The sequence below is a fragment of the Agelaius phoeniceus genome, chromosome 4 (assembly GCF_051311805.1).
Source record: "Agelaius phoeniceus isolate bAgePho1 chromosome 4, bAgePho1.hap1, whole genome shotgun sequence".
Lineage (NCBI taxonomy): Eukaryota > Metazoa > Chordata > Aves > Passeriformes > Icteridae > Agelaius > Agelaius phoeniceus.
In genome coordinates, this window is record NC_135268.1 from 15,228,137 (window position 1) to 15,246,651 (window position 18,515).

At 35.9% G+C, this 18,515-nt stretch overlaps 1 protein-coding gene across 6 annotated transcripts in view; it reads left to right on the plus strand.

The window, feature by feature from the left end:
• Nucleotides 1-18,515, plus strand: part of LRBA (LPS responsive beige-like anchor protein) — a 369,517-nt gene that overhangs the window by 109,952 nt on the left and 241,050 nt on the right. For all 6 annotated transcript variants that reach the window (XM_054633381.2, XM_077176952.1, XM_077176953.1 and 3 more), the window contains one exon: nt 9,834-9,898. In XM_054633381.2, coding sequence (XP_054489356.2) covers nt 9,834-9,898 — 65 coding nt within the window. The remainder of the gene's footprint in view (nt 1-9,833; nt 9,899-18,515) is intronic.

Genomic DNA, 18,515 nt, shown 5'->3' on the forward strand with positions numbered 1-18,515 from the left:
GTTTAATGGAAAACACACCCTCTACAGTTAGAAATATTAGCCCTTTAAAGCTGTGTTGCTGAGAGTTTGATTGATTAATGTATACGTTTTTATGTCTAGGGAGGAGAGTGGATTGTCTAATGTGAATGTGAATCTTGGGAGTGGGATAGGGAATAGGACAGCTTAATTTCCATTAATGTACAGTGCTGCAGATGTTCAAAACTGAGGGAACATAATTTAGCTGCAGAAGCAAGACTTTTCTGAAGAAAAAAGGCATCCTGTTGCTTCACCAGCACACTAGGACTTAAAAAAACACCACCATTTAAGGTGAGTTTTGTGCAGCAAGAGCACACCCTGTGGCTTGGCAGTCTAGTCAGAAGGATGATACCACGCTGACTTTATAACTAGATCTTTGAACAATATTCTCAGGGGTGGTAAATGCAAAACAAAGTAATATCAACTGGCACTTAATTCTGTGAGCTCCCTGCTGGTGGGGCTCTGCACTGAAATGGAACTCTTCCTGACAGGAAGTCAGCCGCGAAGTGTGGAGACCTCTGAAAATAAAGTGTGCTTAATTTGACACCCTGCTGTTTTACAGCCAGTCTGTTTAATTTGAGACTATGGAAAGAGGGTTAGTGCAGGGGAGGGGCAGGAGATTATGGAAAGTTCAGTGAGCAGCAATGTTTCTTGCTGATATAATACTAATTACAAATATGAGAACTTTTTTTGTTTGTGTTAATAAACCAAATAATGTGTCTCAGTTTCCAAGCAGAACTGCTTGGGGAACTCGGGATTTGGGAAGCTGTGCTATTTACTGGAAGTTCTACCCAGAGAAACTTTGTGGAGTGGTGCTGTTCAGTTTATTGTCTGACTTGCACTCTTACTTATATGCATCTCTGCTTTTTGCCCATTTGTGGAGCTGGGAAAAGATTTGTCTCATCAAGGATCGTTGGCAATGCACTAATTTTTCCATGACTATTTTGTGCTAACTTAAGTGATACAAACTCATAATTCAGATTATACAGTAATCATGACATTGAGGTCTATTAGGTATTAGATCCTAGTTCAGAGTCAATTTTGATTCAGAAGAAACGGCTGGATTTTCCAGTGCTCTTTTAATCGTTCTGCAGATATTTATTTCTATTTCTACCTGATACCAAGGTGGATATATTTTTCTTGTGGTAAATCTGCTTGGTGAGTGCAAGTAAGGATTTGCAGTGAAAGGAGCAAAAAATTATTATCATGTTTATTGTACTGACAGATGATAATAGAGACCTTTGTTGCAACACGTTTTATATATATTATATTTTAGTGTAAATAAAGACAATAGATCTAGGATGAGGAAGGGAACAGAGTATGCAAGTGGAGAGTAATGGGAGAGATAGTAGTTTTTCTGCCTTTAAAAAAAAAAAAAGATTTAGCCCCATTTTCTCTAAATGTTTTAAGGAAAGATCTGCATTAGGATAGGATTGTCTTAGGGAATATCAAAGGACAAGTTTGGACATCCGGTGTTATGAGTGAAGAGGTGGGATTGGTTTAGATACTTGAATTTCATTCCCTCAAAGGCACAATGATAACAAGAATCATGTTCATTATGTGCATGCATTCATTATGAGAGTTTAAATAGAAACCAAGCTGCATTTGGGTAAAAGGGTGATACCAGAATCATGGAATCATCGAAGGTTTGGGTTGGAAGGGATCCTTAAAGATCATTATTTCCAACCCCCCCGGTGTATAAAGGGGCTTATGGTTCCAAAACTGGTGTCCTGTTTCTTTATTAGTTAAATTTATTTATTTGAAGCCAAGAACACTGAGCAGGAAGATTGCTGCTATTTCATGGTGATGATGAATGTTGCTATCAGTGGGACCAGTCCAGCACTTCTGGTGCTGCTGTACAGCACTGAGTTTGCTGTGATTTTCTCGTTTTTGTAATTTGTAGTCTACCTTGAAAGGCATTTTCCTTCCTGTTCAGTGGTCTTACAAAATCTCAAATTACAATCACAGTTAAACAAAAAAGTACTGAAATCAAGGGTCAGTTGCGTTATGCTCCTGCTATTCCTCAATTTGTTTGCCTTTGTTAATGAAAATTATGCTGTCACTGCAACTTAATTATTTGGATCTTTTCCCTTTGTTCATCTTCTGTTGTTGCTTTTCCTCACGTCTGTTTTTCTGACTCATCTCCTTTGACTTAAGAGTTTTGTGCTTCCCATTGCTGCCTATTTACAGAACTGCTTGGTACTTGGATTTCTCAATTAATTTTTAAGATTCCTGTTCACATTCTTTCTGAAACTAGTCGTTCATCTTGGCATTGAAAATAGCCGATGGTTAAAGAACCTGGAGAGGAAACTGCAGTGGAGAAGGTTTGCTGCTGGATGAACTCAAACCTGACCCCTAATTTTGTTTCATGGGGTGTCATGGCAACAGCTTGCTAGTGGGAGAGAGAACGGGAAAAGCTGCCTGGGGAAATTGCTTCCTCCATCAGAAACTGGGGACCTGAAAACCACTTATTCAGTTTTTTCCCCAGTTTTTCATACTTCTTTGAAACTAGATACAAAAATGAGGCTTATGGATTTTGATCAGAGAGATATGCAGCTTTCATGTTGTGAAAATTCTTACTGTTATAATTGTATTTATATGTGATATTTTTATAATTTTGTATGAATTTTGGATTAAGTTAAAGTTTTCTTTTATTGCTGTTTTAAGAATATTTGGTGTTACCATAAATTTTGGCAAATGCAACCTATCTCAAGATTTTTGGCTGTGCATAGTTTTTAAAGATTGTATATGCTGTTATATTTTATATCGTATATCTTTCATAACAATGTGTTTTTTTAGGATAGATTTATGTCCTTTGTAGAGAAGACTACAGTTGTCACTTTGAGAGCAATCTCATGGCACAAAAGGCATTGTCGGATAAACTGACAGTTTTTTCTGTGGTATTTTTACTGAAGAATCTACTACTTAAGTATGTAACTCCAGCTCTACATGTGTATAATTTATTCTCAGAATCTATAAAAGCTTACTGTGACCTGAACTCTAACTTTTAAGTATTGAAATTAAACTCTCATTATAGTTTTAGGCATTTACCACTAACAACATAATACTAGTTTATAGGAAGCTCTGTTTACATGGAATAACCCACATGGTTAAACAGCAGGGGAGTCTTCTGCTTTTAGTTAAAAACCTGCTGTTTCTGTATGGCTTATTTACTACTTCTTTAATTCTTAATGTAGTGTGCTGTGGAATTGAGCATGCAAAAGTCAGCAAAGAGTTCTGGTTTTTGCGTCTAAGGTTATTACTTGCTGTACAATAATAAAGGCACTATTTTATTGGGTTAGTTGTAATTAACTTCAGCACTAGGCATTGATATAAATCATTCCTAATCTGTTTTCTTTACATTTTCATTCTTTTAAACTGGTTTCACATAGCTTCTTTCTGTCGTCCTTTTACATGAGGACTAGGGTTGTAATTGCTTTTTTGAATTAGGCAGTCGGAAGCTCATGTGCGTGTTGGTCCAAGAATTGATTAAGGAGCACTAATGAATTTCATATAGCACTTTTAACAGATTTGTAATAAATACTCTGTACTAGTGATCTGTTATAACCTTAGAACTCAATACAGTGTTGTCATGCTGTGCAGCTGGGAAAATATTTCAGTATCAGAAACTTTGATTTGGTTTCATAGTTAAAATAGTAAAGAATTTTGTGGTTATGAATAAAAAAAAAAAGGTCATGTACCAGCTTTTCCCCAGAGTATATTTTATGAAAGGAGTTATCATTATTTCTTTTGTTGTGTGATAAAATAGAGGAAAAATACTGAAACAGTAATAATTTTCATTTTTCTGCTTAGCCTTAATGTTTGGTACCATGTGGGTCCTGTGCCATTCTGACTGATTTATTAATACACACGCACTGCAGCATGCTTGGCTGTTCCTCAGCAGTGCAGATTTGAAACAAGGATTTTGTTTGTTCTTTTCAGTCACCTTTGCAACACTGAATGTATTTGTTTCTTGAATTGCTTCTATTTTTCAAGGGTAGATAATCACACATGCACAATCTCAGCCCACTTTTTTGTGTGGTTCACTAGTTTGATATGAGTGTGTTTGGGATATTTTCTCACATTAGTGGGTGTGGTGTTATACCTTCACTTAAGAAGCTCTCTCATCTAGTCAATTTTTACACAACTTTCTCCTAAAAGACTCATTAAAATTTTCAATACAAAGACTTCAGTTGTGTACTGTCACCAGCAGATTTTTTGACAAAAAGCAATGTCTTTTGTAATGGAATGCCAGCAGTAAATACTTTTTATTATAACTGGGTGTGCTTGATAGTTTTAAAAGTCTTATAAAAATAATTAGCTCTCTTATAAAGTTCTAATGGCAGCCTTGCAAGTTTCCCCTGAAGCAGTCTCTAATGAACAGGCCTTGATTTTTCCAGTTGGGCTTTCAGATTCCCAGAGGACTTGACTTCAGACCTTGAAGGGCAGCAGCTGCCATTTGTCTTGAGCCCGGAGTTGCCAAGCAGACAGGGCCTGTACTAATAGGACACATTTGTACAGCCCGAGTACGTGGGACCCCGCTAGAGCCCTAATGACCATCATCTGTTGAGGGCTTGTAGCTGGCCAGGGTTAGAGTAACTTTTATCACCCTTATTGAAATCAAACCCTCTGTATTGATTAGTGAGGTGGTTTGGCTTGTTACAGAGATGCCAAGTTAAAGCTTTCATAGAGAAGCCTTTGTTTAAATTTCAGTAAATCCAAGCCTGTTCAATAATCTTTTGGGTGACAAGAGGTTCTGAATTTTTAGGATAGTAGTAAATATTTTTGCAAGTTCTCACTTTGTTTCAGGATTCAGCAACAGTGGTGATGTTCTGTGGAGAAAGGGCCATGAAAATATTTATAGAAAATATTTTTTTTTTAGCCAGTTTCTAATTGTTCTTTTGTTATTTGTTTATGGTTTTTAAATTTTATTTGAGCATACAGGTATGTCTATATATATACTGGATAGCTATCTCAAATGTGTTCTCATGTTATTTTTATATTAATTTGTGTCACATCTTTGCAAAATGTTCCTCTTTTGTAAGTACTTGGCCTTTGCTAATTTTGATATTAAATTGCTGCATGGTTTCTAGATATGATTTCCTATAAGTCCATGTTGCTTCTAATTTTTTTCAATGGAGTTTCATAGATTAAAATAACTGAAGCATGCTTCAACCTTTAAAAGTAATTTATGTTTTCAGAGATTCTGCTTAACATGCAGTCTAACTTTTTTTAATTATGAAGAACCCAGCTGAGATATAATCTACTTTTCACTATATGTTCTTTATTGCTGAGTTCATTCAAGCCTGTAGTGGATGTGGTGCTGAGAGAGTGCTGACACCAAGTGCAAACACTGCTGAAAAGTTCTTGATAGTTTACTTTAGGCACTTAAAGATTAGTGTATCTCTCTATGAACAAGTTTTTCATGCAGATTTGACCTTTACTCTAGGATATAATATGTCTCTTAGTCATATGTTAACACATTTTCCCACCCTGCTCCTTAGTGCCCCATTCATAGTTGTCAGTACCAAAGTCATCCTTCTCCTTTGTTTCATAACCAAAATAAATTATCAAAACTCTACCAGCCTTATGGGAAGGATGGATTACAGAAGAATTTTCTCTTTTTTGCCTGCTGATGAGTGTGTGTTTCCACTGCTAGATATAATCCTTAATTGTAGAATACGTTAAACTGTTTAGAAGGATTTTTTTTAAGTTTCTCAGAAAAATGCATTTTTGAGGAGCATGCATGTGTCTATATGTGAATGAGAGCAGCAGAACAGTTTGTTACAGTTGGAAATAGAGCAGTTTTTAGCTATTGGAAATGTTTTAAATATTCTGTTCAAGATCCATGGTTAATTGCTTAGCCATCAGACTAGTTGATGGGTTGGTGTTGGAAATGTTTGTATGTACCTTGAAGAATGTATGTTTTGAGGTATTAAGAGAATTGTAGAATGGTTTGAGTTGAAAATGACCTTAAAGAACATCTTGGTCCAACACCCCTGCCATAATTGTTTAAATTACTTTACCAAGGCTGTACAGCTGAGGGGGGGATATGCCCATTTGCTGCCTACAGGCAAGCATTTCAAATTCCAAACCAACAAAAATGTGCATCAACAAAATTTTCTCAGTATTTGTTTGAGTGATTACAATTTAGGAATGGTTATATTGGGCTAGATAAAGGCTCCACTTTACTTCTTGTCTTATCTCCAACTATAGACATAGAATAAATTCAAAAAGAATAAAATGGGACTAGTGTGATATTCTTCCACTCTCCAGCAACTTTTGTGCAGGATACTTCTGGATTGGATGCAGTTTCTGTGTGTTTAGCCAATATTAATGTGTTTAATTTTTTTTGATATGTACTTGTTCTGTTTCCTCTTGATCCTATTGAACTTTTAATCACCATGGTATGCTTTTGGTGATAGATTCTTTACACATTGTATAAAGAACCACCTACATTCTTTGTTTTGAAACTGGCTCCTGCTATCTGCTGCTCACAGAAAAAGGCTTTTTGGGTAAATAAGCAGTTCCTGAAGTATTTGATCTGAGCAAGGATACTCAGAATAGGTAGGAAGCCAATAACAAATGGAAAAAAATTAAATTCAAGGCAGAAATTTTTTAAGAACTTCACTGATTATTCTGTGGGATTAGAGATGTACCTTGTTTTTTATGAAAGGAAATATGAGGATGAAATAGTGTGAAAGACTTTAAAATGCATCTGAAGATTGAGATAGCTACACATGTAGGCACAATGACATAAAATGGGATGTACAAGAACTGAAGCCTGTTTGCTACACTAATCTTGTTGCTGGCTATGGTCTTATCCAGCTTGTGGTATTTTGTATGTTTTGGTCTTTGGTTATAGTCTAATGCATGCTGTTGGTCTTGGTATTTCCTAGAAAAAAGTAAATGTAGTAATTTATGAGTTTTATTAGAGAATTTGGTGCTGTCATACAACTGATAATTAGTTAAGGTTAATTAAAAACCCCCACTGTAAAATAGATTAAATAACCCCAGCATTGCTGAAATAGGACAACAGGTCATGATATCAACCTCAAGGGAGACGATTAGTTTCTGAAAGGAGGGGTTTGAGACCACTACTGTTTAATGTTTTCATTTAATGACCCTTGTGCACTCGGTGCTAATGAAACTTGTTGATGATATAAAAAGCTATAGAGGACTGGGATGTATTTTTGCTCACTTCGGAGTTGAGCTGTGTAGAAAGGAAATGCAGTATTTCATACAAAATTATAATTCAGATCAAGTTTGCAGCACCACTTCAGGAAAGGTTTTAGTCCTTGCCTAGGGTATTTATGGGGCTGTTTATAGTTTCTATTAAGGAAATAAATGCACAGTAGGAAATAGGTTACATAGGAATGAGTTAGGAAATTTCCTTATCAGACAAAGTATTTGAATAAAATGTGATTTCTTATTTGTGTCCTTGTTATGCTGATTTTTCATTGGAATTATTTGTGATGATGTCGAGTGCTTCTTGGTTTTCCCCTTGCTTCACTGTTGAGAGTTCAGTGACCAAAAGCATTAGGAGTAGATGATGTCTCTTGGTCACTAAACATTTACAGCCACGGGAAATGATGGTCAATTACCTACAGCTGAGAACAGGTATGAAATTATCGACTCAGTTGATCAGCCCTTCCTCAGAAAAGTGCTGAAATGTGTTTTGTAGTTATTTAGTTGCATTAGTGGTTGAGTTTGAAGCTTTTAACATGTTTTTTTCCCTAATACCTTGGGGAGATGGATAACTAAGATGCTGATATAATAATGCACTATGTATACTGAGTGTAATTGTTTGAGAGTGAACATATACTGTGGGGAAATATTGAATGGATCATGAAAGATGAAGACCATTAGTCTTTTCTTTCAACTATTAAAATAAGCTTTAGGGTGTGTTCAGCTGTGATTTATGAAAATGTTTAGACTAACACCTTCTTTGATGTCTGATGTAGAGAAAAATGCTGAAAAGTTTCATGAAAAATGCACTTTCTTTTCACTTTTGGCAGCCTCCATCTTCACCAATTAAATTTTCAAGTATTGTTGTGAACTCTTTAGAAAGCAGAACAGCAGATGGACAGTGTCATAAATGAAAAAAAATATTTTGCTTTTCTTGAGTTTTCTCACACTTCAGCTAACAGAATAGTTTCAGTTATCATTATATAAAGCTAAATATTTAGAACCTGATACTACATTTAAAATCTCTAGAAGGATTATTTGCATGTGCTCTTTTGTTTAGAATATTAGAAACTAAAAGGCTTTTTGTTTCCCACTAAAATACATTTATAATTTGTGATGAATAATACATCACGTGTTCCAATTATTCTGCTTTTAATTCTGACTCCTTGAAAATTGTAATACATTGTTGCAGCTTAAACATGATGAGCATGATAAACATGATAAGCGTGTGTTAGGCCTGGAAAAACAGCTTGAGAAATCAGAGTTACAATTTCTCCCCTGCATTTGAAATTTGCAAATACTTTTTTTTTTTTTTTTATTTTTGGTGGGGGCAGAGGGGCAGGATTTAAGTTGTAAATAACAACATTGTTTCAGTGTGTGTCTGATCAAACCTTTGTCTCACTGACTGAGAGGTAATTCTGCAACACTGAGCACCAAAAAATGCACCCTGACACTGTGTATTAAAAACCTCCTACTTTCAGAAATCTGAAATTTGTTACAGACATTTTTCCTGTTTTGAACTTTTTCCCTGCCTTGGAGCTGATGAGATTTTTTAAAAATAACCACCATGATAAAAGTAGTCATGTAAATAATCAGTAGGATTATTATTTCATAGAACAAAGAGTAAAAAAACCAAGGAAGTTGATGTGGAACAGCACATGAAACTTAACTATCTGTCTGCTGCAGATAGATTGTATTAGATTAGAAGAGTTGAAGAGTTTAAATCAAGAGCTGTATTTGTCCTGTTCTATTTGCCTCTACATTTTCCCCAAAAGATGAGGTACACACTTAATTACTGCTGTAATTTTTAACTAGGTTAACTTGTTCCTATGTGGTCTAAGATTAAAAAAATCTATTTTCTGTGTTTGTTAAGTAATTTTGTTTTCTTCTCATCTTTCAAATGAGGGTAACAAGCCCCAGTGATAGGTCATCTGAGTTGGTTGCTCACCCTGTGTCTCTTATGGGAGTCAGGCAAAACCCACCTACATGTTTAAGAGGCATAGAGTTTTGCTTAATTCAAGGTTCAGCTGGATATAAGGAATGTACAGTGCATGTTCGTCTGCCATTAGCATTATTTCAGTGTGTTAAAAATGTTACATTTAAAAAAAAACAACATAATGTGTTAATGGTGCAATATTTGCATTGTTAACAGATTTTTTTTAAATGATTAGTGATGACTATGTGGTGCTGAAGTGAGGGTTATTATTAGGAAATATCCCTACTAGGGTTTAAGCTACAAGAGAAATTTGCGTCTAAGAAATAACCCTTGCCTTAATGTGAAACAGTTTCTGGCACTATCATGGTTCAAAAAGGCAAAAAGCATCCATGAACCAGAGCAAGTTCGGGATTATTACATGACATAACAAAGGAAAATTATGGAATCCTCTGTGGGATGTTTTTGGATTTTCTTCTTCCACTCTTACGACCTTAAGTAAATAGTGCTGCCCTATTCCTTCAGGCTGGCATTCATTGCTTCCTGATCCGTGCACAATTAATGCTTTGTGCGTTTGCTGAGGATGCTGTAAGTTGCTAAAGTGGAAAAGAAAGTGTCCTATTTTGTCTCTGAAAATGCTTCTTCCAAGTTTTGTTTTTATACAGCTAGTTTTCTTTTCTGTTTTGTCTTTACCCAGGAGTGGCAAAACTCTATACAGAAGAATGCTGGCCTGGCCTTTATTGAGCTTGTTAATGAAGGAAGGTAAGTCACAATATTTGATAGCACCTCTGCCTTAGCCTTCAGGGAGTTCTGTGCCTTGAACTTTTTAAAAATAATTTTTCTTCTTTCTTTTTGTGTAATTTTCTTAAAGTTTTACGAGCATGGTTTCATGTTCTTTAGTACTTTGGTTCAGTTCTGATTCTGAATATGGGATTTTGCAGAATCTTAATGCTCTTTATTTTCATTAAATACTTTGCTTATCTGTGTGTCATGGATTTTCTTTCTTCCTGTCCTTGTGTACTGGTTAATGTTGAAAGTATAATTTGTATTCAGCTAATCTCTTGAGAAAGGGAATTGATATTTGAAAGACATTACTGCTAGGAATTGTGAGATAAGCCTCTGTCTCAAAAATTAGATTCCAGTTTGCTCATTTATTTCTGATCTATCTCTTAAACTAGAAAGGAGGAGAGGCCCTCTAAGGAAAAAACCCTCTTAATATTACCAATTAGTTTAATGTTCTATCCATAACTTTATATGTATATTATTGGAACTGATAGAAAATGACAGAGAAGGTGATGAGGCCATGCTCTTTGACTTGTAGCAGTGTTCAGAACCATCAATATTTTATTCATTAATATTGAATTGGTTGTTGAGGCAGGCTAAGAACAGTATTTACTTTTTTCCTAAAGGATTTTTTTCAAGATGTCTTAACGAGTTAGCTAAGGTGTATTATAAGAAATGCCATTTATTTAAATGTAACTTCAGTTAGTGAGTAACTTCAGCTAGTAAGAATCCAAATAGAAAATAAATATTACATGATTAGGACAACTACCTAACTAAAACCATAATAATTTATTACATAAATTAATATGCTATAGAAATACCTTTTTATCATTTTAAGAATGGGGAAATGGCTATTTGAGATTTTCTTTCTTAAGATGTAGATGTTCTCAAGATACATAAAAATAATGGCCATTTTAATGGCTTTTAATGGTTGCATTTCAGTTTATGGTAGGCGAAACACCATTCTGAGGCAGGAAAAACATTTTGCTACTAGTCTTGATCCCAAGGGCCAAGGTAAAGTAACAAGGGTGTTCAGTTACAGTGTTAAGATCTAGCCTATAGTTGTTTCCTATTATGTGAGGCTGACCTGTCTTGACCTTACTTACAAAATGCCTGCTATAAATTTGGCCTTTGATTAATGTTTTATTAGCATAGATAACATAGAGATCCCACACACATGTAAACCACAATGTAAGGTTCATCTGTGTAAGATGATTATCATGGACAAATCAGTTGCTGAGACTGAGCTGTGCATGGCAGTCACCCAGTAGCTATTCAGCTCATCCAGGTCAAGCTTTCTATCAGTAAACTGTTTGGAATTGACTATTTTCTCCTCAAAACATGCAGTGCCCATCACAGACAGATGGAATCACTCCCCCACCTCCATAAACAACATCAATAACTTAGAGTCTAGCCTGAGCCAGAGTGGTTGTCTCAGGGACAAATGATCCCTTGAAGACTAGGAAGTGTGGTTTTGGTTAGCAGAAAATGTCTGCGTAATTGTTACTTCATTTCATTTCTGACGTGTAGCAGAGTTGGGTTTTTTTTAGGTTTTTTTTTTTTTTAAGTGGAAGCATAACATTCATTATGGTGAAGAGGAGAGGGGATTAATTTCTTAAAAATGGCTCCTTTTATCTGCCTCCATTTTCCTCCTTTGCTGTTTACAGGAGCCTTTATAGTTACTGCTGAATTGCAGTGCTTTGTGGCTTTTCAGCAATCACTAAAATCAAACTATTATCCCTCAAATGATAGGAACTGTATTCCAGAACTACTCTTTCCTTCTCTTTATGCAATTTGCATGTTCTTTTTCTTGCACATATGCTAACACTTGGACTAAAACATCTCAGACCTTGTATTTTATTCTATTTGCTATTTTTTGTATATTTTTGCCATAGCATTATAGTCTTAGAAACTCCAAAAGCGAAAGTCTTTTAATTGAAACTTAAGAAAATATCTGAATGATACTGATTTAGACTTGAGCTGCATAGTTATACAATAAAAGCTGAATTTTAGGTTGTTTCTACAAGTGCACAAGAAAATATGACCAAGCAGTTGTAGAAAGGACAGAACTGGTTCAGCACCAGGGAAGGATGGGATAGGGAAGGATTTCTGTAGGGCACCATGATGTTACAGTAAATAAAAGGGAGTTACAGTAAATAAAATCAAGGACTGGAAGAACTGCCTGGAATTTGTGGAATTGCAGAATTGCTATTGAGTACTGCCTTGGTAGGGGGAATTTGGTCACCCTATAATCTTTGTAAATCAGAGTTTTATTCCGAGTGTTTATTACTAGATGTTTTGGACTAATGGTGCTGTAGGATATTCCAGCTTGAGGTATGTTCTACTGTTTTTTTTTTGTTTTTTTTTTTTATTGAGCAAATAAGATGACTGAAAAATCTTTCTGGAAGAAGTCTAGAAGGGGAGATGTAAATCTCTCTTCTACTTGCTTTCAAATGTATTTTTTGCTTTTATGTGAAAGGTATGAATGTACCTCTCTTTCTCTCAGCAGTTGGAAGTTTTAGATTTAGGCTTGCTGTGTTTTGGCTAGGATTCCCTGGACAAAAATATGTGCAGAAAGTTTGCCTCTGGGACTCGTAAGATCTGCAGTGTGTGTGCTGCATTCAGAATGTGTTGGTCTGAATTTCTTCATGTTCACAAGTAACTAATGTGTTCCACAGAAAAGTTGCTCCCTGCCTTTCCAGGTAGATCACACCCTCTTCATGTGTAGAGTAGAATTGATTAGTTTGTGCCCAGTGAAGTTTTGAGTCTTGAACTGAAAGAAAATCTCTGAACAGGAGGCTGATGTGTGGAAATACAGAACTGTAAAGCTGCCTAAAACAGAAATACACAACTGAAGGCCTGAAGTCCAGATTACAAGCATAGTAAAAAGAAAAAGCCAGCATAGAAATCCAGCAAGCTACAGAATGTAAGGTAAAGGAGCAGATATTGAAGAATAACTTCTTTCTGTGCAGTAAAAGATACATCATCAAAAGATACATCAATACATTGCTACATTTAACATTAATCTGGTTTTAATAAAAAATAGTAAATATTGTTCTCTGTTATTGTAGCGTCTGGGAACACTATTAATACTCTTTGAAACCTCGTTAAAAAGGTGCCTGTACCCATGGCTCCTCCATGTACTGAGCCATCTGTGCAGCAGAAGGATAGGTTGTGAAATGTTTTCCTTAGCCTGCTGAACTTCTGTCAGTCTGGATTTCATTCTTTGTGCTTGCCTTTTACCTTTGGATCCTCCCTTTAGGGAGAGTCTGTTTTGGAGCCTGAACCTGACAACTTACTGACAAGGGAATTTGTTCACCAGAACCATCCTTTAGGTGGGATCTAGTTCACTGCCATGGCCAGCCCTCTCCTTTGGAGACTTCTGAGGTGCCCAGACGGATTCCTTTTTTGAACCCTGGAACTAACTGTGTTTCCTTCTTATGCACAAGATGGTGGAGCTATTATTTATGAACTAAAACCCAAGCTCAGCTTTGTTTTATTTCCTTGCATGTACAAATGGCTCTTTTGCTAGAGCCTGATTTCCTGTAGTTGACTGGTTAGCAGCAGCTCCTGTGCTGTGTGAAGGTTAAAACCCTCTGCTGTCGCTGTGATTCATTAGCACACTTAAGTGTGAAGCATCTCTTATGCTGGATCTTGTTTTCTGTATCAGTCAGGGCACTAACAAACGTACTCGAGCTTGAGAGCAGGCATGACAGTTATTATCCCCTTTGGGGTGATAATGGGTTTGGCATGGCAGGGGTTGAGGGATCAGTCTCCTAAGCATGCTGCAGCAATTATTCTTTCCAATTTTCAGTTGAAGAGACTCTATAAGATGCTTGATTTTAATATTCTCAAGCAGAGTTTTCTTGGCCATCTGAAGAATTATGGAACAGTGTTCTATGCTTACATTTTTATACACTTGTAAATGAATATTTGCTAAAAAAAGTCCCAGAATGTTTGATTTAAAGACGATCTCATTAAACTAGCAGAATCCATGTATAATTTCCTCTCCTTACCTTTGCTTTTTCAAATCCTTATTCAAACAAGGCAACCCAAAACATAAGGATTCATAAGTGTATCCATGCTTGTTTTCCTGTAGCATTTTTTTATTGCCCTGTTCTTTGTTGTGTAATGAGGAATGAAATCTAATCAAAATTCTCCCCTCTGTATCAGGGCATTTTCTAATGGGTCTTTCAGTGTAGTTGAAACCAGCTTTTTTTTTTTTCTTTTCCCAAAGGAATCTTGCAAGGGCTTTTGTGCTCCCTTGGATTTAAAATTATTGTTTTTGAGACACTATAGCCTTCTATTAAAAGTATTTGTTGGAATCGTACAATTAATTCAGAAGTTATTGGGAGAAGAAGGAAGGCAAACAGAATGCAAAATTAACATCTGTAGCAAGTAAAAACTCCATCAACCAACCAAAAAAAAAGTCCCAGACCTCTCCAGAAACAACCAAATGCAACAGTATGATGCTCTTATAAGATCTAATAGTATAAAATCTGGAATGCTGTAATCATCTATATTTCTAGAGCTGAGGGGGTGGGGAGGAATTTAAGAACTGTACTAACAAAATTTAAACATATGTCACCTGCTGTTCCTTGTCTGAAATTCTGTGTATTGCTTTTGACTGATCATGAATGCAGATATTTTTAATATTGAAATACTTGGCAATCAAGCTGGCTGGCCAATTATTTGGATGCTTTCTAAAGGGAAAATAGGGGACAGATGTAGGCTGCCCCATTCAATTGTCTCTCACAACACTGCGGTCACTCTCAAGGAATGAATGTTGGATGGTTGTGTTGCCATAGAAGCAACTACTGTGATGGAAAAACAGTTAGAAAAATACAGCTATTAATGAAAAAATGGATGATAACTGTCAGACTTTGTGCATAATTGACCAAAAAAGGCTCTGGAGAAAAATGATAAATGCAGTCTGGTCCAAAGTAAAATTGATTACTGCTAGTCTGCTCCCTGTGCTGCAGCCTCCTTGTCCTGAGATTCTAATGACATAGAACCTGCACCTCACTCTTGTTTCATAAGAAAAAAGACATGTTTTCCACATGTCCTTTCTTTTTGATTGTTAACAACCCTTTCTGTTTAAGTGGTATGTTTTGTAAAAGAGATTTTTGATTATTTACTTTCTGAGTCTTGAGGTTATTGTTTTGGTTTGTTTTAAAAAAAGAAAAAGCAGCTTTGTTAATGTGTAAATTTGAATGCATAAGATTATTATGCTAGACCTAAAACAGCATTTTAAATGTGCTGAAAGTTAGGAATTGTAACCTGAATGTGTTTCAGAGCTGGATAAGTTGACTTGGGTGGGGTTCTTGATGCTACCTAATTTTTTTTGTGTGTATGTGTGTGCACTAAGGTATACTGTGGTGGACACAACCATTTGAAAAACCAGTTCTTTATTTCACTGAGTTTTGAAGGGTGTGTATGTTGCAAAGGTAGGTTTTGCTTGTGAGAATACATAATTAATTTGTTGGGTCTATGAAAAAGGAAATTCATCAACCACTTTTGAGCCCCTGGGAGTTCTGAAACGTTTTTTTTAATATGGGAAGTTTTTGATACCATCTGCTTTCTAAAAAATAAATTATTGCAAGTGTAACAAGAAGGTATTTGTGCTGTATTGTGTGCATACATGTACTGTACTATTGCCATCTGATGGGACATTTTCAGAAATCATCTCCAATAGTACTGTGCAGTGGCTTTGAAATGTGAACACAACAGTTTTCAATGGGCTCTGCCATGTCCTAAGAGGCTCTCCTAGAAAGAAAATATTGGATTTTCTCTCAGCTGCCTTTTCAAACTTCTGTTTCATTGAAAGCTAGTGTGTGTCCAAGTAAGCATTTAGGTAAGTCTGCACAGCTTTGGAGTGCCTTTTTTTTTTTTGTCTCCCATTTTAGGTTAATAAATTTGTTCAAACTTCAGTCTTTAAGATGTTATGGACTAACTATATTCTTTGAGAATTCAGTAGAGTATCTGTAAAGTATAGTATCTATGTTCCACAAAGCAATTGTAAAATGCCCTTGCAACAGTAATTCCACTACTTAGCACATTGAACAGTCAGATCCCATGAAAGTCCACATATATATCCATGTAGAACATGGATAACTTTTGAAGTCAGAGAATCTCCTACATGCCAGGTTTATGAGGAAGGAATGCAAGTAGGAGAGGTCACCTTGCTTGGCTGTCTCAGAGTTCTCTGTTGTGGAGCACCTGGAACTTACAGTCTCTCCCCACAGTAGTTTGGCACAATAGATTTGTGCCTAAATGTTGCCAGTGTCACCTAAGAAGCTTTTTTCATACTTGGACTAAAACTGATAATTGTTAGACATCAGTAATAGTAATCCAGAATTTGTCAATCTCTCACTTGCTTTTGCTTTGCACATTTCCATTTATTTTTTTGTCTCTTTTACTTCCTAATTTTTCCCTATTATAAGGACCAGCTTTTTTACTTGCTCATCGAAGCGTTCAGCAGCCAGAAATTGGAGGAGGAGTTTTATTTCTGTGTCTCATAGTTTTCCAGCATAACAATGAAAATCACTCAATCTCATGTATTTGGCTGGAACTCTTTCTCTCAATGGTTTAGCACTTCATTTGTGACCCAGCAAAATATGCAAGCATATATTTAACTTCCAGCGTGGAATCCATCCCCTTGCTTGTTTTTACTAGGCTGATCATCTTTTCAAAGTTTAGCACATGTTTTAGAACATTTCAGTCTGGAAAAAAAGTGCTTGGGAAGAAAAGTTTGTCTGAGACCTCGAATCTGGTGTGCACTGCAAGCAGAAGAGCAGCCCCAGTACCCAGAGTCTTTGCACTCATAAATAATCATGTCTAACTTCTCCAAAATGTGCCCATCCACACTCCATCCACATTCTTCTTGTATTAAGATCAGGAAAATAATAATTCAATAGCATGTAATAAATAAGAACAAACAAGAAGAGAATCTGTCAGGGTGGTGGAGTGTAAATCAGCACATTCAACACCATTTTGGTGTTTAATAGTACTGAAAAAAATCAGCAGGTGTATGAGATAATATAAGGCAAGTATGGTCCATGGACCTTCATACAGGGATTACCAAGCATCAGCAAGAAGGAAATTATTAGACTTGAGTTTATCTTTAAGCTTAGGTGTGCATACTTTGGAAAAGACAAAAAGTTCAATCTGTCTGTTTACTCAAAGAAGAGAAAAGCTGTCATTTTGCTGTAAAAAAAGTATTTAATGTGTTTTAGATGGACATTTTGTTTAACTGAGAAAGAACTGATGTAATCTAATTGCTGGGAAAAAAAATCAGGATAAAAGCACAAAAAGGGTTAGGGAATTTTATAATAATTTCCTTATTATAAAACTATTTTATGGGAGAATATGGTGTAAAATGTCTTTTTGGTCTGGCGCAGGTGGCCCAGAGAAGCTGCAGATGCCCCATCCCTGGAAGTGTTCAAGGCCAGGCTGGATGGGGCTCTGATCAATCTGGTCTAGTGGAAGGTGTCCCTGCCCACAGTGTGGGGTTGGAGATGATCCTTAAGGTCCCTTCCAACTGAAACCAATTTATGATTCTATAAGCTTCAAGCCTTATTAAAAAAAAACAAAACAACAAACAACAAACAAAAAACCACCAAAAAACTCCTCACAAGCAAACAAAAAAAAGAGTATTTTTCTGTAAGATCTCCTGTAGTGTGAACAGAATGTACAGATTTGATGGAGGAAATGAAATTGTTTTCAGGAAGACATTCATGATTGATTTTCATGAGAGACCAAAGCAGGAACCAGAAGGGACCATTGTGGTCCTTTAAATCCGTGAAGTGCCACTTACTGTCTCAGTGAGGAGAATCAGGTGTTTCTAAACATTTTTTTCTTAAGGAAGCCTTTGTTTCTCAAAGTTACCTGATCTAGATAATTAAGTTTATAGGCTCTCCCTCATATACAAAATGTTTTGTCTGTGGTTTGGAGTAGAACTAATTCTTCAGCAAGAGTTGGAATCCTGTCCTTGCTTCAGAAGTGATCTGCTCACCTGGGAACAGTTTTATTGATAGCAGTGAGCTACACTTAACAAGTTTCTGTTCAACATTTTGTTCCCTTAAATGGAAAACTAGCAGCTGCCAAGATTCCCAAAATTTGTCTTTAGTAGGTGATTAAAATTTAATTTTAAAATAAGCAGAGGTGTGTTCATTTATACAGGTGCTGTGAGCTCATATTTGCCTTTGATTTTTATTGATGGCTAAAGACTCCTCTATTATATCATGCCATCATTACATTTATGTAAGGATATATATATTTACTTTACAAAGTTCCATACTTAAGTGGTAAATTCAAAATAGAAATATGTGTGGTATGCCTTGTATGTGGATACTGTTTTCATAAAGGAACTCCACACTGCCCTAGATGATAATGCAACTTGAATTGTTTGTTATAAGAAAGCTAAGCTGAGCATATGCAGTGTTTGGAAAAGGTTGAACTGAAAAGAAAGATTAAAATTTAAAGTTCTTGAATGTAAAAGAAAGAAAAAAAGAAAAATCATGTCTCAGTTTCATCTACCTGGCCTACCCCTGTGTGAAGTATCATAGAGAAAGTGAGGAAAGTGTGTGGGATTAGC